Source organism: Rhinichthys klamathensis, unplaced genomic scaffold, assembly GCF_029890125.1.
Source record: "Rhinichthys klamathensis goyatoka isolate OS25496 unplaced genomic scaffold, OSU_Roscu_1.1 h1tg000134l_1, whole genome shotgun sequence".
In the NCBI taxonomy this organism is placed as follows: domain Eukaryota; kingdom Metazoa; phylum Chordata; class Actinopteri; order Cypriniformes; family Leuciscidae; genus Rhinichthys; species Rhinichthys klamathensis.
This window is the reverse complement of record NW_026606669.1, coordinates 841,563-865,689: the sequence shown is the minus strand read 5'-3', so window position 1 is coordinate 865,689 and position 24,127 is coordinate 841,563. Positions and strand designations below refer to the sequence as shown.

General features: G+C 40.1%; 1 protein-coding gene across 1 annotated transcript in view; it reads right to left on the bottom strand.

Annotated features, from left to right (window-relative positions):
- The window catches only part of LOC130089598 (netrin-G1), a 90,850-nt gene that overhangs the window by 46,225 nt on the left and 20,498 nt on the right, over positions 1–24,127 (bottom strand). The window contains exon 3 of the mRNA XM_056256994.1: positions 6,270–6,913. Coding sequence (XP_056112969.1) covers positions 6,270–6,913 — 644 coding nt within the window. The remainder of the gene's footprint in view (positions 1–6,269; positions 6,914–24,127) is intronic.

The following is a 24,127-nucleotide window of genomic DNA, read 5'->3' as shown; positions in this document are numbered from 1 at the left end:
GCCTCTTCGGACCCAGAGATGGTAGAAACTGCTCTTTTATTGAAAATTTGGGTACCGCTGGTTTTAAGGCGGAACATAAACAAAACGAAACAAAGGATTTTCCACCCGGCCCTCTTCCGGGGGAGGGAGCGATGCGGTCATCGTCTCCTGGAGAGCAGTCCCCTCCATCTCTGGGTCGCCCGTCCTGGGGCCGCTTACCTCTGGCTTTGCCACCCTTCTTGGCGGGGGCCTGGACGGGCGGGGCGGCCTGCCTGCGACTGGCTCCACGGCGCCGTTTAGGTGGAGGCTGCTGCTGCAGCGCGGGAGCAGGGGCAGACGCAGGAGGACACCCCCGGCGACGAGCAGACTGAGGAGCCGCAGGCGGTGGGTTGGAGGCAGCAGCTGACCGCCGCGGCAGGATATGCTTGATGGCCTCAGTCTGCTTTTGTACAGCCGAGAACTGCTGGGCGAAGTTCTCGACCGCGTCGCCGAAGAGGCCGGTCTGGGACACGGGGGAGTTGAGGAACCGGAGCTTCTCAGCCTCCCTCATGTCTGCCAGACACAGCCACAGATGGCGCTCCTGGACCACCAAGGTGGACATCGCACGACCCACTGACCGCGCGGTGACCTTCGTCGCACGAAGCGCGAGGTCCGTTGCGGCACGAAGTTCCTGGAGAACTTGTGGATCATGACCACCCTTGTGCAGGTCCTTCAGTGCCTTGACCTGATGGACCTGCAGCAACGCCATGGCGTGCATGGCAGAGGCAGCTTCCCCACAGGCCTTGTAAGCCTCGTCGAATAGGTCAAACGAGTACCTACAGGCCCGGGAAGGAAGACACGGTTCTCCGCGCCGAGTGGAGTTAGGGCACAGCTGCAATGCAGCGGCCCGCTCCACTGGCGGGACACGCGTGTATCCCTTAGCTGCCCCGCCATCAAGGGTGGTGAGGGAGGAGGAGCCCCTGGAACGGTTTCTGGTAGTAAAAGGTGCCGTCCACGTTCCCGTAAGCTCCTCATGCACTTCCGGGAAGAAAGGCACTGGGGTGGGTTGCTGAGAACCAGCGCGCGCCACCCCGAGATACCAATCATCTAACCTCGAGGGTTCGGGACACGGTGGAGGATTCCACACGAGCCCGACCCCGTTGGCGGCCCGGGAGAGCATGGCCATCATCTCCGGGTCCGTCTCAAGGCACCGCTGGCACCCCCGAAGGAGGCAGCGGTGCCGAGTCGTCGTCCGCAGAGAGGTCTGACCCACCCTCCGATGCAGCGATCGACATCTGGTCACTGGGAGCACCAAAGGAGACAACCGGTACACACCTCGAGGATGGTCCAGCTTTCTCCAATGGAAGCTCAACTGGCTGCGGAGCATGAGAGGGGTGAGGGCTCCTAGGGGGTTGGTTCCCCGAAGGAGACGTGCTCACCGTGATCCTCAGGTCACCCGCGCCCCCGCCCGAAGCAACCCTCTGAGGAGGATTGGAACGAGGCAGAGGCACGGGGACTCCGCCCCTTTGCAGGAACAGGAGTCTCGACCGTAGCTCCGCGATGGTCATCTTCCCACAATGGGTACATGACTCATCCACAAACGCTGCCTCAGCGTGTTCAATGCCCAGACACACGAGGCAGTGTTTGTGACCATCCTGTGAGCCCAGGTAACGACCACATCCAGAAACACACAGATAGAAAGTCATCTCTTTTTTTTTTTTTTTTTTTAAAGACGCTCTCTATCTGTGTAAGCTCTTTTAGGGACTACTCTCACTGGTGCTGAAGCACGCAGGGGAACAGTCACTGCGAACACAGACGGGAATGTGCACCCGTCTGTGCGCTGTCTCTCTCTCTCGCTGGCAGGTCTTACCGGCTGTGAGAACATCCTTTGAGCGCTGAACTGCGCACCTTACCAGCTGTTAAAACAGCTTTTTTGAATTTGCTAAAAAAAAAAAGAAAAAAAAAAAAAGACAGAGACAGAAGAGAGAGGACACAAGACTGCTCGCGCTGCCGTGCTGTAACGCCCGCACCAGATAAGGAGAGATCCAACGAAGGCTTGCCAAGTTTTCACACTCTGTAGAATTACCATGAAGCGTTTGGCTCCGAAGCAAAAAGCTAGTGTGCAATCATAACAGCTGCTGTTAAATACCCGCGCTGACGAGGACGCGCAGCTGATGCAAATGATTGCATGCCAATGTGCATTGGCTTGTTTTAGTTTCACTCGAAGTAGATTGGCCTCTCTAGCGAGATTCCTATTGGTCAGTCTGACCTACGTTGTAGTGACTGACCGATAGGGAACTTGGCATTATTTTATCCTGAAAGTGTGCGTAAACAGCAGAGCTTTTAGACTTATAAAACCAAGTTTGGCATATCATGTGCAGGGTTCATTTTATAAATCTTGGCCCTGAAGTAACCATAGTGACCATTTTGGCATTGTTATTATGCAGTTTGTTTCTTGGCCACTGGAGGCGCCATATTCTGTGCTGGGTTTATAAATCTTGTCTCTAAAGTAACAGTTAATTTCTTGGCCACTGGAGGTGAACAAATCAAGTTTGTGTCTAGGAAATTGTGTTTGTGTCTTTATTGTGTTTATTTATTGTGTTAATGAGTTTCCGCTGTAGTTTATGCAACCCTAGTCTCAGCCTCAGACGTCACGCCCACAGACCGCTGGCTGATGCATATGGCACACTTTTCTGGAAACACTTCAGGAGTTTCGAAGTCGTGAACTGATTGGCTGAATTCTACAGGATGTCCGAGAGACGTGTGTGTCGTGTTCTTTAACGGTCCGCCTGGAAACAAATGACGTGACGGTGACGCCAAAATCCCGCGTGGAAGAAGAACGCCATCGTGTTTAAAACTGTGACAATCAGCACTTATCTGGATCAACTAAACGCTGGATTTTCAAAAGTATGTGAAGTTTCGCGGCACCATTGTTGCAGTAAACTTGCACAACTTTCTTGAATTAATTATTTATATATGAACGCCGGTCTGTTATTGCAGAGACATCGACATTATATTTTCACGCCCCTAAACATGACGTGGAACAAAATGAACTGTGATTGGTTGCGTTCCATGTCAGTCAAACGTCCTCTTGGGCGATCCTTGACCAAGAAAAGCTGCGATAGAGTAAGCAAAAGAGTAACCCTTGAACTTGACGCACAACGTAATGATGAACGTGGTTGCCCAGCCCTGTTTGAAAGCCCTGAGTCAGAGCTTACGCTACTCCTACATCCTACGTCATATACATCGTCAAGTGATACTCTTTTGGTGTAAGTCGACTTGCGTACGGGCATCTGCAGTAAGCTAGTTATTTTAGTCGATAAAGTTTTAAATATGGATATTTTGGTAACACTTTATAATAACTACACGCTAATAATCATTAGTTAAGCATGAGTAAACAGTTAATTCATCATTCATAAAGCATTAATAGACATTAATAAGCAGTTTATAAATACAGCTATAAATGCTTTCTTCTTGATTTACAAGCATATCTATAATTTATTTAATAATTGTATTTTCATCCTTTATTAATGATCAATTTATTATTTCTAAATGATTAATTGCATTTTTTATAAACCAGTTATTTAAGAGTTTTCAGTGGTTCACAAGATTACTTAGAACGTGTAAGTAAATGATTAATAAACTATTTAAATGTACATTCATACATCTTATTATTAAGACATATAGTGATGGTTACTTAGTGTGTTAATAAATGCTTTATTATGTATTTAAGCTGTAATTCAGGGTTAATTCGGGTAGTTATAAAGCATTTAGTAGTGGTCAGTTAACTATGTTTGTGAGCTCATCTAAAGTGAGGACTATTCATGCCTTGTAAAGCATTTATAAAGGAGATTTAAAGGCTGTTAAATATTTCTATGTTCTGTATCACTGTGTTGTGTTTGTTACATTTTACTGTTTAGAAGATTGATGCGCCTTTAAATCTCCTTTATAAATGCTTTACAAGGCATGAATAGTCCTCACTTTAGATTAGCTCACAAAATAGTTAACTGACCACTACTAAATGCTTTATAACTACCTGTATTTACTACATTTACTTACACTTTCTAAGTGATCTTATGAATAACTGACAACTCTTAAATAACTGGTTTATAAATAATGCTATACTTCATTTAGAAATTATTAATTGATCATTAACAAAGTATGAAAATACAATTATTAAACGCATTATAGATATGCTTATAAATCAAGAAAAAAAGTGTTTATAGCTGTATTTATAAACTGCTTATTAATGTCTATTAATGCTTTTTATAAAACGGTTAGTTCCAATCCTTGATTCTGATTGGTCAATAGCTGTGCTTTATTCACGATAAAACACGGCTATGACCGCTTCACCCAACGGTTCTATGTATCACTACACAACACCCCTAGCAACCACTCTTAGCAACTTAAACAGATGTTTCATCTCATTGATATTGTTCATTTAAAGCTAGAGCAGAGCATTGTGAGAGATCGAGTAAGCGAGTGTACCTGCATTTACAGTAGACGTAGCATTTTCCTTCAGGTCAGTCCTATATTCATAATAAAAAAATGCGTTTGAATGTCCGCTGCATATTTTGTCCTTTTAACAGTCATGGGGTTTTCCGTGCATAACGTTAGTCATCTGTCAGTTGCGTCTGTCTTCTCCGTGATCACAAGTTCGAGTCCTTTCAAAAGCCTTCTCTACAGACTCACTCACTCACTCACTCACTCACTCACTCATAAAGACAGTCTTTGCCGCCATCTATTGGCGAAATAATATATGTAACTTCTGTTGCTGTTCACGTTCCGGGACTATTTTTTCAGCGGAAGGCAGGCTTTTAGTGATTTTACTTCATGAAAGTTGCATAGATACATATTTTTCGGCTTTAATATTTTTATTGTGTGGCAACCGTTTTATAAAAGCAATAAGGTACTCGAGGCAAGTGCTGTATCGTGAATAAGTAACGGCTGAAGGGGTTGCAGGCACTCCGCTTCGCGTCGTGCCTAACAACGCCCTCCAGCCGTTACTTATTCACGATACAGCACAGCCTCTCGTACCTTATTGCTTACATAAATGATGAATTAACTGTTTACTCATGCTTAACAAATGATTAATAGCATGCAGTTATTATAAAGTGTTACCGATATGTTTCCTACACGAACGCATCGCTTCACTTCAGAAGACCTTTATTAACCCACCAGAGCCATTTCAAGCACTTTTATCATGGATGGATGCGCTTTGATGGACTTCCAAAAAATACATACCCATTGACTCCCATTATAAAGCTTGGATTAGCCAGGACATTTTTTAATAGATCTCCGATTGTATTCGTCTGAAAGAAGAATGTCATATACACCTAGTATGGCTTCAGGGTGAGTAAATCATGGGCAAATTTTCATTTTTGGGTGAATTATCGCTTCAAGGTCATTACATAGTATTGTGCATGGAACCTCGCGAAAAAATAAAAATATTAATTGATAATCTGCCCCCGTAATCATTTGTGTTAAAAGAATAAAAGTCGTTGGTGTTAAACAACTTATGGAAGCTTGTTTCCGCCACAGAATACAAAATTAAAAAGGTAATTGCGACTTTTTATCTCACAATTCAGATTTTTTATCTCACAATTGCTTGATATAAAGTTGCAATTGCGAGTGATAAAGGCAGAATTCCATGATATAAAGTTGCAATTGTGTGATATAAAGTCGCAATTGTGTGTAATAAAGTCTTTTTTTCTCAGAATTGCATGTTTATATCTCATAATTCTGACTTTATAACACTCAATTGCGACTTTGTATCATGCAATTCTGACTTTCTATCTCACAATTGCATGTTATAAAGTCACAATTGCATGATATAAAGTCACAATTGCATGATATAAAGTCGCAATTGCGTTTTATAAAGTCAAAATTGTGAGATATAAACTCGCAATTCTGAGGAAAAAAGAATTACATTTTTAATTTTGCAATTCTGAGGTCCTTAGAATAAAATGTTTTCCTTAGAATTTGACTTTATAACTCGCAATTGCGAGTTTATATCTCACAATTCTGAGAAAAGATGTCAGAATTGCGAGATAAAAACAATATACTCGCAATATATTTGCAAAAATAAATTCGCAATTCTGTCTTTTTTCTCAGAATTGCATTTCTGTCAGGACCAATATTGTCAAATACGATTGACAATTAGTAGTAATTTGTACATTTTATTTGCATGTTATTTTTATAGTAAAAAAAAAAAAAAAATTATTTTATTAATTTCTTTTAGTATTGAGCAAAAATTATACCAAATGATAGATGTTAAATTAAGACCCGGTCTCAAAGAGGCATTACCTTACCTGCCCTGCACTTTGATGTCCGAGATGGCGTAGAAGTATCTAGAGAGGTTGTTCTCATCTACCATTGTGGCTCCGGTGGCAGGCCGTAGAAGTCTGATGCGAAGGTCAGTGAGGGTGAAGAAATCCCTTAGGTTCTTGGTGGTGTCCAGCTGCCCATACAGCGAAGCCATGTTGTGCAGTCTCGGACCAGCAAGAAGGGCGAAGCGGTCTTTGATCTCAAAGCGTACAGTTTTGTCGTACTTCCACACGTAGCCTGTTGAATAGACCTCAGTGCAGATGATTTCTAGCATACTGCTTTGGGTCAGCTGATGTACAGCTTTTGGCTCCATAGTAAAGGCATCCAAACAGTCAGCTGCATAAAACTGGTACGGCTGCCACGTACGACCGTAATCCAGCGACTTCTCCAAGACTAATTGCTCAGGTCGGCCAGACTCGAAGGTAAGGACAATGTCATCTGTGAGTTCTATTGTTTTGTTCCAGGACAGCGTGATGTTGACCTGAAGGGGCTTCGGATATTTTTTCCAGGAGGTCGACTGCCAGAATGTAGTGGGGTTTCGTCCTTCAGAGTCAAACATGAGCTCGGGCGGGTGGGCCAGCTCCTCGGTTTCAGCATCACATTCATTATTACACATATATGGGTTTTCCTGAAACACACACAGACCGGATTTGTTAATTTTGCTGTAAGCTACTAGTAACAGGTTTGCAGCTAGACACTGGCACTCATTTGAGGTGAACAGAGGGAACCCCCACTGAGATGTTTGATTCTCCACATGAATCACGATGTTAATGAACATATTCTTTGGCGAAAACACTTCAGTCTCCATTAACGCAATAAGTTGGACGTTTTCCTGAGGTGACTGCTAAGCACGGAGCTCAGAATGGCCATTGTGTGCATTCGGAGTGGTTTGTCTCACGAGAGCTGCTCAACGGTTACTCGCTCGCTCGCTACCACCCAAATTGCTAATGTAATTGATATTCTTGCTTGTTGGCCAGTTGGAATGGGAGTGGAATTCAGATGAGTGAAGTTGAAGGTACACACAGAGCTCCATGCATTTTTCATGTGTCTGTGTCTGCCCTGCACCGCTGAGCCGCTGTTTCTCAGATCAACTTTTTCATTAACATTCAGCACACCTCTGAGCCATAGCACAAATGACAATCAGCCATGAACTTTGAGGAGACGGCCATTCATTTCCGTCTTGTATACATGTTTGATCGGCTGCAATTGTCATAAATCTTGTTTTGTTTCAGGCACAAACAGCAGCGGAATGCAATTACAAAAGTTGCATAACATCTAAAGGCTCTGGGGACAAAAGATTCAGCTTTGTTTGTGCAATAATTTGATCCCCATCGCTGCTGTCAGTGGAAGAAGAGACAGATTGGGATGCTTCCTCACATCAAATTAATTATCTATACTCTGTCTTGTTGGATCAAAATGTGTTTCCATTGTTTGTTTCGTCCAGGAATGTTCACAGGGAGATTTGGTCTGAGATGCTGTGCTGAGCAAATACTGTTTCACTCAGGCACAAGTGTTTAGTGAGGCAGAAGGATCACATCTACTTTAACAAAAAAATTCATCTACTGGAATTCATGTCATTCCAAACCCATATACTGGTTTTCATGGAACACAAAAATTTACATTTCTGAACAATTTTTACACAATTCTCGCCATACAAGGAAAGTTCATAACCAGGGGCTTTCAAGCAACAAAGATGACATTAAAATCACAATAACAGTAGTTTATACAATGTATGTGTCATATTTCATGTGTCATATTCAGAATTGATTTTTAAATTCTGATTCCAGAAATAAAAATGTGCAAGCAAACAGGATGCAGAATTGCAATTTAAAACAGCCCGCTATGCTGCTTGAGGTTGCAAACTGGAATTTGTTATTATATTATTTCAATGTATTATTGTAAGAGGTTTTACTGTTTACTGCACTTATACTCTTCTAGTTATTTACCTACAGTATAGCGAATAATGAATCAGAAGTCTTGCACATTCACAAAAAAGCTGACTTCCAAGTTGACGAATAAGGTGCATATAAACGTATACTTAGCTTTTATGTAATTATTTATATTAAAATTAATATTAAATTAAAAATCCAATTAAATTTCCAATTTTACACAACCATGTCTTCTATTGCAGATGTATATGAGGAACAAGATGTAAATTGCCATTCACTTATATTTATTTTAGTAGATTATAGCACACAAGCCTTTCTTTCTTTCTTTCTTTCTTTCTTTCTTTCTTTCTTTCTTTCTTTCTTTCTTTCTTTCTTTCTTTCTTTCTTTCTTTCTTTCTTTCTTTCTTTCTTTGTAGCTCAGTAGTTCTTGGCCGCTGTAAACAGTCATTTGGCAAGAGCAATGTAATGATTCTTCAAAAGCATCTAATTTTGTGTCCCACAGAAAATACATATGGGTTTAAGAACAACATGTGGGAGATGAGGGTAATATTTGGCTGAAATATTCTTTTTAGTCTTCATGTTACTGAACCATTGGTCCCCCTCTGTGTACATTTAAAGTAGAAGAGATTTACCACCTGCACACATATACTATCATTGATTTCTTCCTCCAACCACATTATAACACTTACATACCCTGATATAGACAATACTGAGTGGCTTAATGTGACAAAGAGGGCCAGGCCTTCCACTGGATTCTCCTGCAGTGGCTCCCTGACCAAAAGCAGCTGCCTTATCCCGATCAATACGCTCTCTCCTCTTAACACTTGGGGATAGAGTGACCAATGTTGAAGGTGGCCATTGAAAAATCGATGTAGATTATATCCTATTCCACGTATGGTCTCTGTTAGAGGAGGAAAGACAGTGTAGCGGTGCTCATTAGAATAGCTGACATCTCCATCAGCAGCACTGGACCACAGCAGTAATATCCAAAGCTGCTCTCTATTAATCCCTGTTGATTAGAGAACCGCCATAGAAGTGTGCATCACCGACACTTCAACATAAAGGTCATGTTAGACTGGTCACTAATGAGGTCCTGCCTCATAAAGCCAAAGGGGCAATCCAATATTGTGTCTCGGATTGCGGTCCAATGGTTTGAACTGGGGATGTTAGGGCATTCATCATACGATCGTGTATTAATTGAGAATTTGTGAGCTCCAATGAAAGTGTTCAATGTTATTACCCCAATTGACCCAGAGCAGAAAAACAGATTGTACATTTCAAACCTTAAATGAATTCTGGTACAGAATTGGAAGATTAATACATATCAGTGGCGTAACTATCGGTAAGCAGGGTACGCGGTTGCTTACGGGCCCGGACCAATCAGGGGCCCGCTTGACTGGAAGATATTGATTGACAGCCGGGGCCCCCTATCGCATATTACTACTTTTAGTTTGATCGCATTTTACTTTATCACGATTTTGTTTTAAATAAATAATGACAACAACATATTTTACAGATCATTAAATACATGTGTGAAACGAACAATCATGGATTTTGGTGTAATTTGTTTTGAGCTGGGACTGGGGAATCCCCGGGTCGGCTGTTTAACGTTACACGCGCGCGCCACTTCATGCGTTTTCTCAGATCGGATAGCTACTGATTTATCAAAACGATTCCATTTACAGCTGGTCACATAAATGTGTTTTTGCAAAACAGATATAAATCCGATCTTCAATTTCCGCGCTATATGCAGATTTAATAGAGTTCACGTCACCGAAAGCAACAGATAAGCTGCATTTTATTGATCATCAGCTAAAATTTCTAAATTGAAGACCGCAATTAGAGAGAGCGGCAACAGTGTACTGGTAAGATCATTTCGTTTCTTTACTTTTAATGAAGATGATTGTGTGTTAAGCGAGCGTCTGCGACTTACTTTCACTTTGATTTGCGATAGTTTGTGCGTTGGCTTGATGAAGAGATGCTCATCTGCGGTGATGCGTGTTGTTGCAGAAGCGTCGTCATATCTGACTATGACATATAGCCTATAACACGCTCTCACACGTTTATTTTTTTTACCATTTTTAGAGGAGTAAAATTGACATATGTGGTTTCAACAACCAGATGTATTTACACTTGTCCCGTGTCGTCTGGAATGCGGCCCAGACCACCTCCTGAAGTGGTTTGAGCGACCGGATTCAAATCCGTCTCGAATGCGTTTCGAAGGGAATTTACACCTGGTCTTTTCACGATCGGATAGCTATACGATCACAGAAAAAGCATGAAGTGGCCAGGTGTAAACAGTTCCTTGCGTATTGCATGCAAAAGCCTACTCGTGGACATTGCGTCATCACCTGTTGTAGTAGGGGGCCCGCCTTGATAATCCTGCATAAGGGCCCGGTGTTGGCTCGTTACGCCACTGATACATATAGTACCTATATTCACAAACTAATTTTTAATCATTTGGCCACAGACACAAGCGTTCAATTAAGGATACGAATTATTGTTCACTGAACACAACATCATCTTTTGTAATTCTGACAATAAACCAGTTATTGTATGACTAGAATTGAATCTAAATTCTGTTGAATAATAATAACATTTCAGCTTAATTAAGAAGATTATATATTTTCTTTTATCAAAACACACTTTGATCATTATTTTGATTACTACATCAAAAGATTATTTAAGTAATCATAGCAACCATAACTGAAATAAAAAAGACTATCAAATAATAAATGAAAAATATTTACTACTGTTCAAAAGCTTGGGGTCAGTAAGAATTTTTTGAATACTTTTGAATAAAAATTATTTTATTCAGCAAGGATGCGTTAAATTGATAAAAAGTTACATTAATGGCTGCTGAAAATTCAGCGTTGTCATCACAGGAATAAATTAAAAAGTATTCAAATAGAACACATTATTTTAAATTGTGATAATATTTCATAATATTACTGTATTTCTGATCAAATAAATGCAGCTGTGATGAGCGTAAGGGACATCTTTAAAAACATTTTGAAATCTGACCGCAAATTTTGGGAAACTGAATAAGCTATTAAACAAACGTTGCAAATATTGTGTTTTTGTCAAAAAATGACATATCATACACAGTTAGGGCAGTAACTCTAGAAAAACAACAAACAACAAAAAAAACAACAACACCAATAGCAGATGTGATAGACATGAAGGTTGTGAGACTGACAGGCCTAGCCCCGTTGATGTGGTCTGGGACAGAGTATGTGGATGAGGAACATAAATTCATTGGCCAGTGACAGCAGGGCCTGATGAATAGGTCCAAGCTGCCCTACAAATCAGCTGATGTGACAAATGTTTAAGAATCGCACCCCAGATCACAGACTGAAGCCTCTAAATTCCCCATTCCTTCTATGCAGAATCACTACCAGTACCTGCAACCAAGTTTTTAAAGAACAAATGGTTTCCTGTGATAAAATGCACTGAAAAACATGTTTGCAATTTCAATGTTTTACTTAAAGAAAAGAAAAAGCTTTTCAATGAAATATAGCAGTAGTGTAACACAGAGGAGGTTGTGTGATTCACGGTTTAGACTCTGATCAAGGAAAAGCCTGAGGAACTCTGGCTTCAACGTCATGTCTGATTAATCGTATTTATTAATCTCTCCTTTCTTCTGCTCTGACAAAGACAGGATATGCTCCATGTGGAATTTACGAAGGAAGAGTGTCAATATTTCACTTACAATTCAGTTTCTTTAAACATGTAAATCTCTGGGATGTATATTTGAGTTAAGAAGGTCTGTAATACCCAGAGAAAGTTATTAGCATTCCCATTCATCTTAATGGCAGGGTTGTTAACTAAAACTATAAAAACTGAAATTAAAATTGATATAAAATAATATATAAATATTAGATGAAAAGCTTAAACAAAACAAAACGAAAACTAAAAATGTTTCCTTGTCAATTAACTGAAATAAAATAAAATTGTAGCTAAAAACAATAAAATGACAAAACACAAACAAAATTACTAAAGCTTAAACTAAAATGAAAATGTAAACTGAAAATATAACACTAAAAGTTAATTTAAAATATTAATAAATACTAAAATAGATGCCTAAATAAATCTGCCATACTTAAAGAAAAGTAGTTATACTATTTATATGTTAGTTGCAAAATTGTGCTTAGTCAGAATACAGCTAAAATTAAAGTGCCCCTATTATGCTTTTTCGAATATTGCCTTTCATAGTGTGTAATATAGTGATTGAAAAGTATTGTGCATGTAAAAGTTCTGCAAAGTTTTAAAGATCAAGGTGCACAACAAATAAAGTTTTTGTCTCCTAAAAGAAAGAATCTATTGGGAACTGCTAAAACTGGTCATAAGCAATTCCAGTCTCACTTCCTGTTACATACTTGCGTAACAATATCACAAGTCTGAATAATGCTAGCCCATGGTCTCTAATTGGCCTATGGTCTTCATTAAGGTCTTTGACCCACTCTCAAACACTGTAGTTTCTTTCGTTTTGTCTAAATGTCGAGAAGACGCTGTTTTCAGTGCTGAGAATCCACTTTGATGCACTTCAAATAGATGAGGACTCGCACTGGAATTGATACGGAAAACCGACGCCATCTGTTTTTACCACTGTGTATCAAGCATCGAGGAAGCCTCCAGAGCTAAAATTCAGTTCTGTCAGGACCACTATCGTCAAATACGATTGACAATTAGCATACAGTTTGGATTGGCGGTATGGTTCTATTCTGGGCAAGAACTCCCTGCGCATCCATGCAGCAGCCTAGCATAGATAAGAGCAATAACCCCCCTTAGGGTAAACAGAACAGAACGAACATGAAGGTATTGCTGATATCATTAGCTAATAAGAATTTCAAGAATTTTTTCTGATTCAAGGGGAATCAGAATGCCAAATCCTGAATGACGAGAGCAGGAGCTGGGGATGGAGGAGGGTATTAGCCCCTGAGAAACGCGATAGCTGCTGATAATACTGAAGGAGCTTTTATACGAATACAGTGATAAGTGTCGTATTCCTATAGGTAGACGGGGATCAGCTGAGAGTCAGCTGATGCGAGCTTGACTAACGTGACCTGCCAGAACTGACGCTACGCTTGATATTTGGTAATAGGCGTTTTTGTTTTCGACACGCACTGTAAGCGGTAGACAGCATCACAACAGACTGAGCCATCTGACCAATCAGAGCAGAGTAGAGGCTCAAAGAAGGGGTTTAGAGAGACTGAATCTTCGAACAAACCGTTTCCAGACTCTTTGAGAAATGAGATGATGTGCAATGTATATTATGAGAAAATCAAAGTGTTTTATGACCTTGGCTGCATGTAGCTAATCCTATTGTAGGATGCCTTCAAATCAAAATTGGAAACATTTAAAATAGCATAATATAATATAACACTTTAAATGGCAGTCAATGGGGAAAGTTTTTAAAACCAGATGGTGAATTTCTGGTATCTACCAGCAGGGGGTAACGGCATCATGTTAACCAGCCAAACCTTGACCCTCTTGTTATGACCCCAAACTTGTGTCAAACGTGTGTCAAACTTCTTCTTCAGGTCCACTCTCTGAAACCAATGATTTCTGCTTTATCTGCTCTCCAGAAAAGGCCCCTTTGCTCTATGAGAAGGATCCAATTACAACAAGGGTCTTCACAAGCAACTATATGAGATTGAGTCCCCAATCTCTCCCAGAGGAAGAAAATTGCTAAGGCTTATATTGATGTAGGGTTATGGGTTAGCCCAGAATCACAAGGATACATCACATCCTGCCTCACACAGACCTAAAGCAAGGTTTCGACGGCTGAAACTAATGCAGACTCTGCCCAATCTTAGCTATGTCTATGGAGATGTTGAGCCACGCTGGCTGGAGGGCCCTGATAATGGAGAGGGCTGAGAGGAGGGACAGTGAGAGATTGTAGGTGCTGGCGATTTGACAGAAACTCAATAGCACTTTAATGGTCCATAGTCATTGAGGTGCTTTACTGCAGTGCAGGACTTACCCCACTGACCAGAGAAATGAAGCAAAGCGGTGGTGAACTCTGAAGCCTGCGAGACCTGCACACGCTGCAGAATAAGATCTGTGGCGTAGGCCTGACAGATTGCCAATAGGATATGTGGAAATCCCTTCACTGTCCGTAAAATGAAAACATTATGATAAGATCCTTGCCCTAAGTAAACCCCCACAGGATCCCAGCGTGTTCGATATCTGTGGCATTAGGTCACACAGGAAACACAGATCTGATCAGGTGCAGAAAAAAAATGATGGATTTGAACAGTTGTGCTGCCATTAAATACACTACCGTTCAAAAGGGTTCACCAAAAAATCCTGAAAAAAAAGTACAACTATTAAAACAACTTATAATAAATGCTTCTTGAGCACCAAATCAGCATATTAAAATAATTTCTGAAGGATCATGTGACACTAAAGACTGGAGTAATGATGCTGAAAATTCAGCTTTGACATCACGGGAATAAATTACATTTGAAAATATATTAAACTAGAAAACAGCTAAATATTTTTTTAAATATGAATAATGCAAAATCCTAATTCCTGGTTGCTAATATTCTATTTTTTTAATGTATTGGTTCTATTTCTGCGTTGCGCAATGTAGCCCCGCCCACACCAAAATCTCTCCCCATGTATATTAATCATCCAACATCCACGAGGATAGACTCATTTTGTAAGTTTAGAAACTTCTGATATTACATAACAAGTCCCTCATTTTCCTCAAGGAAAACCATAACAAAGGATGCCATCTGGAGAAGCAATCCAAAGTCATAACAATAGGTTGGTATGTGTTTTATGCTGTGCAGAGTGTTGCGGATTTGAGAGTGTGCACGCAAACACCGAACTCTTCCACACTCTGTTCTGATTTTGTTTGTGCTGCGTTGCGGAGCATTTCTTCTCATGTAGTGTGGGCTGATACATTTTCTTGTCTCGTCTGGTTCGGACACGGCGTTGTTTTAATGATTTGACGTGAGCGGTTGAAGCAGTGGTTGCATCTAAGCAGAAGTGTACGCATTGCTGTCTTTCCTCCATGCCATGCAGTGTGCCCTTTAGTATAAAGACTTTGAGAAAGCAGGGACTCTGAAAACAGCAGAAGGAGCCTGAGCTTTGAAGTGAACTGAAAATCAAGTGCAACATGTTGTTAGGCTTTAGACTAATTGGGATTCGCAGAGCATACAGAGACCAGAGGAACTTTACATTAATTAACAACTGGCCTCATTATCTATCCCATGGGGCTTCGTCCGGCTGGGGTAAACTTATCACCACTTCATTATCCAGAGGGGGTGGAAGAGGCCGGATGCACCAAGCTGTCAGAATTCAATCAACAGTTCTTCCCACCACTTCACTGTGCTAGTCGTCTGTCTTTCATGTTTAACAGCACATTGAGTTGGGTTGGGTTGGGATTACTTGTTTCCTGATTTGATTGATTTTTCCTCTTCCTGGTATTCAACAACAACAACAACAACAACAACAGCAGCAGCAGCAAAACTATATTGTAAATTAGTAAATATTTATTTAAACGTTTTATTTTTTTGATTCTATGTATATTTATGCATTTGGTAGATACTTTTATTCAAAGCTAATTACACTGCAAGGATATATTTACAATTCAAGGTATGCATTTTATCATTACATGCTTTCCCTGCAGTACTAAATTAATCATCTTGAACGGATGATGTTTGATTAATAATGCTCAAATGTCTGTCAGTCTGGATCTGCATTTCTGCATTTGTTGCGACAAACTGTTCAAGAAGTGCCTTGAATTAACTCATTTTAATCTACTGAACCAGCAGCACAAATATTTTTTTTTTCAGTGTATACAAAATTTTGGGGGGAATTTACTCATTGTGTGAATGCTTGTTTGAGTTGTTGCATGACATTGATTTACATTTAAATACAGATAACATTATGCACACTGTATGTTTCTTAGTTATACCATATAATTAACTTGTTTTTATCAGCTCATTTATAATATGCAAATTGAGGAGCGCATAAAGTAAGCATTTCCAGCCACATCTAAATATTCATTTTAGCAAAATGCACACATGTAAGCCTAGAAATTTTTCTTTTTGAAAAATGTAGCTCGTTTTGTAAACGCTAACTAAAAATCTGATTTTTTTAATGACATGACCAATAAGGTGCAATTAATTCAATTTCTTTTTTTTTTCACTGTGCAAATAATACTAAAATATGTGAATAAATTGACATACATAAGACTCCTTGTAATTCACAGATAGGCTTATATGGAAAACCATGTCCGAGATAAGAACAATAATCATGCTTGGGTAAATCATATTTATAACAACAACAAAAAAATTATGAAATACTAATTGCCCTTTTATGTCCAAATATGTTTATCTCATATGACCTTGTATCGCATAAATTCAACATTTTGTCATAGTTATGATTTACCAAAGCGTGATTTTTTTTCTTATGTGGCAGAATAGGTTCCTTAGGCAAAATGCAAGTAACTGACGAATATTATGCCTCATCGCAGCTGTCATGAATCTATTGATACCCTTTCTCCTGGTGCATGTGTCCTTGAGGTTCATGTGTGGCAGGGCTGCCATCCAGCCAGTGACCTCTGAGCCCATCATCTCCATTGTTCACCCATACCACAAGATAGCTGTTATGTTTGCACTCCTTGAACTTTCACATCCGCCCTCCCTGACACTTTGCTCCCCCTTTACCTCTTTGTTATCTTATTGTATAACATAAATGCAGCTCTGAGTCATATCAGCTCTACCTCTTCAGTATTACTCGACAGAGTATATTTTCTGTTAAACAAGTGACCCTCACTAATAATTGAAATATGTCACACTTATGAAGAGAATTATACAAAAGACTCAGCTGATTAACCATCTGACTATTCATGTATTCTTGATTGCCACTTTAATGCAGGGTTAGTCATAGAAATTATAGCATGATTAATGAGATGAGCTGTTTCTCAAATCAACTCAATTCTAGTGGAGAAAGTGAAGATGGGTTTAAGCAGTGTGACTCATTCTGATTAATATTATGTCCTCACTTACACTGATGTTGAAGATCCTCCTCCCAGAATCTTTTTGACTCCAGATCTCAAGGTTTAGCTGGCTAGCCCTGCTAGTTATAGATTCTGTAACTAAACCATCTGCTTCTTTTTAGGATCTTTCTCTATTCATGGTTGGACATAAAAAATTAGCTGTTTTATTCTAGCTATTTTTTTTTTTTTTTGCAAGAAACATCCATCCATTTTCCAAACTGCTTGTTCTATATAGGATTGTGGGTGCAAGAAACAAATATACTATTTATAGTATTTCCCAAAGTGTGGGGCCTACGACATGCTCCCTTGAAAATGTAAAAGTATGATTAGTACATTTTTGTGCTTTATGTTTCTGAATGTAGTGTGAACGCCTTAATGGGCGCTTGCATTGTACTTTACACAGCTTTTCTGGTTACAGTGAGAACGATCACATTTTGCTGCTAGTTGTGTCGTGTCAGAAAGTTAAAGCATAATAATGCTACTCTTGAAAATGGGTAGTGGGGTTGTAAGCTACTGGAGGGGTCCACCGATTTATTTTCTATCTTCTATCTTCCATCAACCAACCAGGATTCCCTAGTAAAAATAAATATACTAAAATGTATTTGAAATACATTTGTTTTATGCTAAGTATACAACAAATACATTTACATACTTAATATTAATACCCTGTAATTGTATACTGTTGCTATACTAAATTGGTATACTTAAAGTCTGCTAAATTGGAACAACTAATTTTGTACTTAATGCACATGTAGTTATCCAGAAATGGTGCTGAGGTCCAACTAATGATATACTTAAGTATATTTGATTGTGCTAAATTGAAACTATTGCAAATATACTTTAGGTACACTTTAAATCTTGCATTTAAAGACTGATATTATACAGTGGTCATACTATCCGTAACTAAAAGTGACATTGAAACACATTTTAGGCTTAACATTAAGATATATGCATTGTGTAATAAAGAAGTACTTCAAATAAAGTTGAATTATAATATTTATATCAATAAGCCTCAAGTGTCAATAAATGTTAATGGATTCTTAGTATACTTAGTATTAAATAAATGTATTTTAAATGCATTTTGGTATAGGTTTATGTTGTCATGACATTATTCTAATGCAGCTTCCCCAGCTAAAAACAATGTATTCGAATTTCGAAGATTTTGCTAACAGTAATGTAATAAAGTAATGAAAACATAATTTTTGAATGTTCCCTAAACATGATTTTTAAAATGTTTTTAAAAGTTCAGTCAAAGTTCTGAGAACGTTCCCTGTTAGTTGTGTCAGAGTGATTAGTCACATGACATTGACTGCTCTTGGTCCCTTGAGCAAAGATGTTCCAATCGTGCACTTCTAGGTGGTCCTGTGTCAGCCGAACAACTGCCATTGACATGAATGGTAATGTAAACAATAGCTTTCTCCAGGCATTATAGACCAGGATCAATCCCAGTTTATTTTTCCAAGAAGCTCTCTATTGCAGGTCTGCCTAATTATTCACCTTCAAAGGTGCAAATCTTTCATAATAACAGCCTGTTTTACACATCTCATGTGTAAGGTGTTTTCACAAGGCTATCAAGTGAAGTTACTAATAGATTTAGGGGAGAATCCTTTTTTTAGCTTCCAATTAATACTACAAATTGCAAAGCTGTCACCAGCTTGTATTAATGCACAAAGGAATATTCAGAGTTATTTTCAACCTAGTGTTTAAGTACTACATCTGTGGTATGCTGCCAAATTTGACAATGATAATTTCAACACTTCCCTCAGTTTTAAGGAACTAGGAAGTGCATTTACAGTAGGCAAGGTTGACAATGACACCACCAGCTAATATATATATATATATTTAATAAAAACGACAAAAGTACATAGCAAAATGACTAAAATTAAACCAAAATTAAAATCAGCTTATTTAAAATATTAATAAATACTATAATGGTGTTATTTTAGTATTATTTATATACTTTCTCCCATCCATCTCTTTTTATCAGTTAGTTCTTAAAATTCTGACCATCCAAAAATAATTGTCTTGTGTTTTATTGATATTTAGACACCAGGGCTATTATTGTCACCGGAAAGTTTAAACTCAGACAGGCTATATTTATGTAACTAGCCAAGTCCATTCACACAAATTTGTGTTTTATGCAGCAGTGGTTTTGTATTTTGGTTTCAAACACCACAGGCACATCCTTAAAGGGATACTCCACGTTTTTTTCATATCAAACTATGTTATTCCCTTAACTAAGACGAGTTGATACATACCTCTCTCGTTTCAGTGCATGCACTAAATCGCTCTGTCTTGCGGCGAAACTTTGTTAGCACTTAGCTTAGCCCAGTTCATTCATTAGGATCCAAGCAGAGAAGCGACCAAACACCTCCACGTTTTCCCTATTTGTTACACGAGTAGTGTAACTCGACCAAGAATGGTGACACAAAATAAAACGTTACGCTTTTCTAAGCGTGTAAAGTGGATAACTACATTGTATGGCGGAATACCATAGCAAGTGCTTGGGAGCACTTCGACTCGGCGCAGTAATATCATCACTCGTGGAAAATCCTCTCCCTCTCCGGAGTGATGATATTACTGCGCCGAGTCGAAGTGCTCCCAAGCACTTGCTATGGTATTCCGCCATACAATGTAGTTATCCACTTTACACGCTTAGAAAAGCGTAACGTTTTATTTTGTGTCACCATTCTTGGTCGAGTTACACTACTCGTGTAACAAATAGGGAAAACGTGGAGGTGTTTGGTCACTTCTCTGCTTGGATCCTAATAAATGAACTGGGCTAAGTTAAGTGCTATCAAAGTTTCGCCACAAGACAGAGCGATTTAGTGCACGCACTGAGACGATAGAGGTATGTATCAACTCGTCTTAGTAAGGGAATAATAGTTTAATATGAAAAAAAAACGGTGGAGTATCCCTTTAATGTCACTCATGTCAGTTCAGTCCTTCAAACTAAATTTTCAATATCAATTATTTTTCTATAGTGTTTGGAAGAACACAATAAAACCATTTGGCATACATCCAGGCAATAGTCACCTATATAATGAATGCAGATTTTAAGTTGTCACAAGTATATTAAAAGTGGCCAGTCTCCCTTCACTGCCAAACCTTCGCATCACTAGTGCCTCTGCTTCAGCCACTCAGACAGGTAGGCAGATCTTCCTCAGGCGGCACGCCCAACATCACCTCAGGCTGACAAGTCCACACAGAATAGAAGAAGAATGACACTTGTACTTTTGACAAAGAAAAGTCTCAAGCCATTAAAGCCACTGTTGTCCCCACATGCCACATTAAGCTCAGCAGTGTTTATGACTATGGCTTTTTATGAAGTATATTACTCATAAACTACCTCTCCAGAAACTGTCCAAATGAAAATGTCTTTCTGTTGCTTTGGTGCTTTTGTATTTCTCTGAGTGAAGAGGCTTTCAGCATCTGTGACCCCTGTGATCCTGAACAAGCCTTCAGTCCAGCATTCGCTGTCTCAGGATGCAGGTCTGACACATGCTCATGAGGCTCTGCCTCAAAGACTGCCAAGCCGCTCAGATCAGAAGGAGGGGAAATTCACAGTGCAGGCCAGACTCTGACAGGAATCCCTTGCCGTCTGGAGCGCGTTGCTGGCAGACAGTTGGCGCTGGATTGCCAAAAGCCCTTACCTTCATTAATTTATTTGCTGGATCTTGGCTTCATCTTGGCTTTTTGGGGAAATAAGACTAATAAGGCAAGTTGATTCTTGGTAGTTCATGTCGGGTTGGTATTCCCATAACAGCAAGATTGTTATGCACAGTGTGTGGTGGAATAAAATGTGAGGAGTAAATAAATTTGGGAAATCTGCCTCGATCTCTCTACCTGCATCCCAATAAATTTGGGAAATCTGCCTCGATCTCTCTACCTGCATCCCAGCCATAGTCTATGCAATAACATGCATTGTGATTCTTGACATATATATACACAGATCCTTTAGTTCCCTGAGGGGGAACTCGCGCTGAGTCGAAAGATGCTGTGGGTTAGACAGCGTGATTGCGTCGTGAAGCATGTGTGAATTTAGTCCAATGGCGTGACGGAACGTTATAGGCGGGTGATGTAATGACCTGGAAACTGTAAAGCACACCCAGACCAAACAGTGCTAGCTTCTGTGTCTTCAGCAAGTGTTCTATGTTGAAATCACTTGTCCCTTTGGTGTTTGTGTCTTAGAACAGCATTTTGACTATGTTAGAACAGACGTTTATCACCATTGTAATAACTGACATTATAAATACGGCGAGCAAACAGCAGTTTAAACCATGTGCTTCTCCCTGCCCTCGCTATATCACGGGTGGGGGTGAATGTGAACATTGTGAGTGGTTATTGTTAAGAATGCTCCACTCACGCCGGGCGCTCCTTGATGAGGACACCTTGGTACGCATTCCTCGCGGCTCAGTGGCGACTTTTGTTATGGGGTTTGCAGATGGATCTGGCAGAGGGGTTAGAGATGGGCCCTGCCCTTTCTCTGCCCTCACCTGCTGGGTCCGGTGCTTTATCTCAGAGTCTGGAAGCATGCACAATGGTTTCTTCTACCCTGGGTGAAGCACTGGTACTGCAACTATCCAGCTCTGAGGAGTTGGATGTTGTTAGTATCAAGACAGGAGATACTGAGGACTCTGAACCTCATACTCCTGCATAACGTCTGCCCATCATAGAAGATCCAGATAAATTTCTCACACTCAAAACTGTTTTTCTCCTTGTCATTTAGTCTCTCAAAAGAATTGGAGAAATTTGCCTCCCTTAAAATTTTCACCTGGCATGGTGAAAGCTTTTCTCCACCAGAAGCCAGTTTACGTTCCCAAGGTCCTCACTAATGTGCGAGATCCATTGTGCTGCAGGCCTTCTGTCCTCATCCTTTCCAGATGTCTGACCAAGAGAAGCTGTATCTGCTTTTCCCAGTCAGGGCATTAGATGCTTATGTCCACAGAGCTGCCCTGTGGCGAAAAACTGACTAGTTGTTTGTGTTTTTGGGTCGACCTGGAAAGGGTTCCCAGTATCTAAGCAGAGGATGAGCAAGTGGGTAGTCAAGGCAATCTCACTTGCATACGAGTCGGCCAGCCTTCACCTATGGCTGTCCGGGCTCACTCCACTAGGATATGGCTGCTTTAAAAGCTTTGCTATCGGGAGTTTCCTTCCAAGATGCGATGCGGCAGGCTGGTCCTCGTGGCACACATTTGTAAGATTTGGGCAAAGGTGTCAAGTAACGAAGTACAGTACAAATACTTTGTTACCTTACTTAAGTAGAAATTTTGGGTATCTATACTTTACTGGAGTAATTATTTTTCAGCCGACTTTTTACTTCTACTCCTTACATTTTCAAGCAATTATCTGTACTTTCTACTCCTTACATTTTAAAAATAGCCTCGTTACTCCTATTTCATTTCAGCTTGTTTTCATTCCACCGTGTCATCGTAAAAAAAACAAAAAAAAAACAACAACAACGTATCCAGATCATTTGCGTCATCCGGATAGAGTGAATTTGATTGTGGTTGGATGAGAACTATAAACATATACCATTCCGACACCCTATTGGTTTGTACGCGATCCATCACACCTGCACGACACAAATCACGTCACACTCCAGCAAGGACATACCCAGTGTTGGGGTCGTTATGCGTTATGGGCACTAAAATGCGTTCATTTTCAATGGGCATATATGCGGCTGAAACAGGTAGCCTAGTGCATCCCAAATTTTTCAACATTAACATTTCAATATAACATTATAGTCATTATGGCCTTTAGAATTTTTTTTTTTGAGGAGGTGGGGTAGTGCACTATAGGCCCCTGTGGCGCGGCCTAAGCTTTTATCCTTAATGGGATTTTTTTCCTTACATTACTTTTACTTTTATACTTTAAGTAGTTTTGAAACCAGCACTTTTACACTTTTACTTGAGTAAAAAGCTTGAGTTGATACTTCAACTTATACAGAAGTCTTTTTAAACCATAGTATCTATACTTCTACCTGAGAAATGAATGTGAATACTTTTGACACCTCTGGATTTGGGCTCTACTCCGGGGTCCCAGTTGCTTTCGTCTTAGTGTGCGCATCACGATTTCACACAGACAGGCACTTGTTAGTATGGCGGCGTGGGTATAAATGTTCCCACAGCGTCTTCAATGCAGCGCGAGTACCCCTAAAAGGGAACGTCTCAGGTTAAGACTGTAACCATGGTTCCCCAAAGGGAACGAGATGCTGCGTCACCCTGCCATTCTCCCTGCATGCCTGTGATCAGAGGCTAGTAATTTGAATATCTTCATATAAGGGTTTACCACACAACCATTCATTTACTAGTCTCAGCCTCAGTCTCAGATGTCATCCCTATGGACCATTGGCTGAACGTCTGATGCATAAGGCACTCAAAATGGAAAGAACTTCAGGAGTTTCAAAGTTGTCATTCTAAAGGATTTCCGGGAGATGTGTGTGTCGAGTTCTTTAACAGTCCGTCTGGAAACAAAGACGTTGTGACGCCAAACCCCCTCATGGAAGAAGGAAGCTGTTGTGTTTACAATGAGCATTTATCAGAATTAACTAAATGCTGGATTTTCAAAAGTATCTGAAGTTTACGGCACAGACTAATGCGCCATTAATTACTTGAATGAATGAATTATTGGTTGTTTGCTGGTCTGTTATCAACTTTAAATTTTCACGCCCCTAAACATGACGCTGAACAAAACGAATTGTGCTTGGTTGCTTTACATAACAGTCTTTGGCCTGAAAGCTGCTATGGAGTTCAGACCTTCTGCTGTCAGTCTGAAGGTTTGGATATACAAGACCAGGGGAGCAATAACGCACAAGCTTCCATGGGTGAAGTGTGCAGGGGCCTATACTGGGAAAGGGCCTACTGGCTGTTCAAAAGCTTTTCTGTGATGGGTAGAGTTAGGGTAGGGGAAAGAATATACAGTTTGTACAGTACAA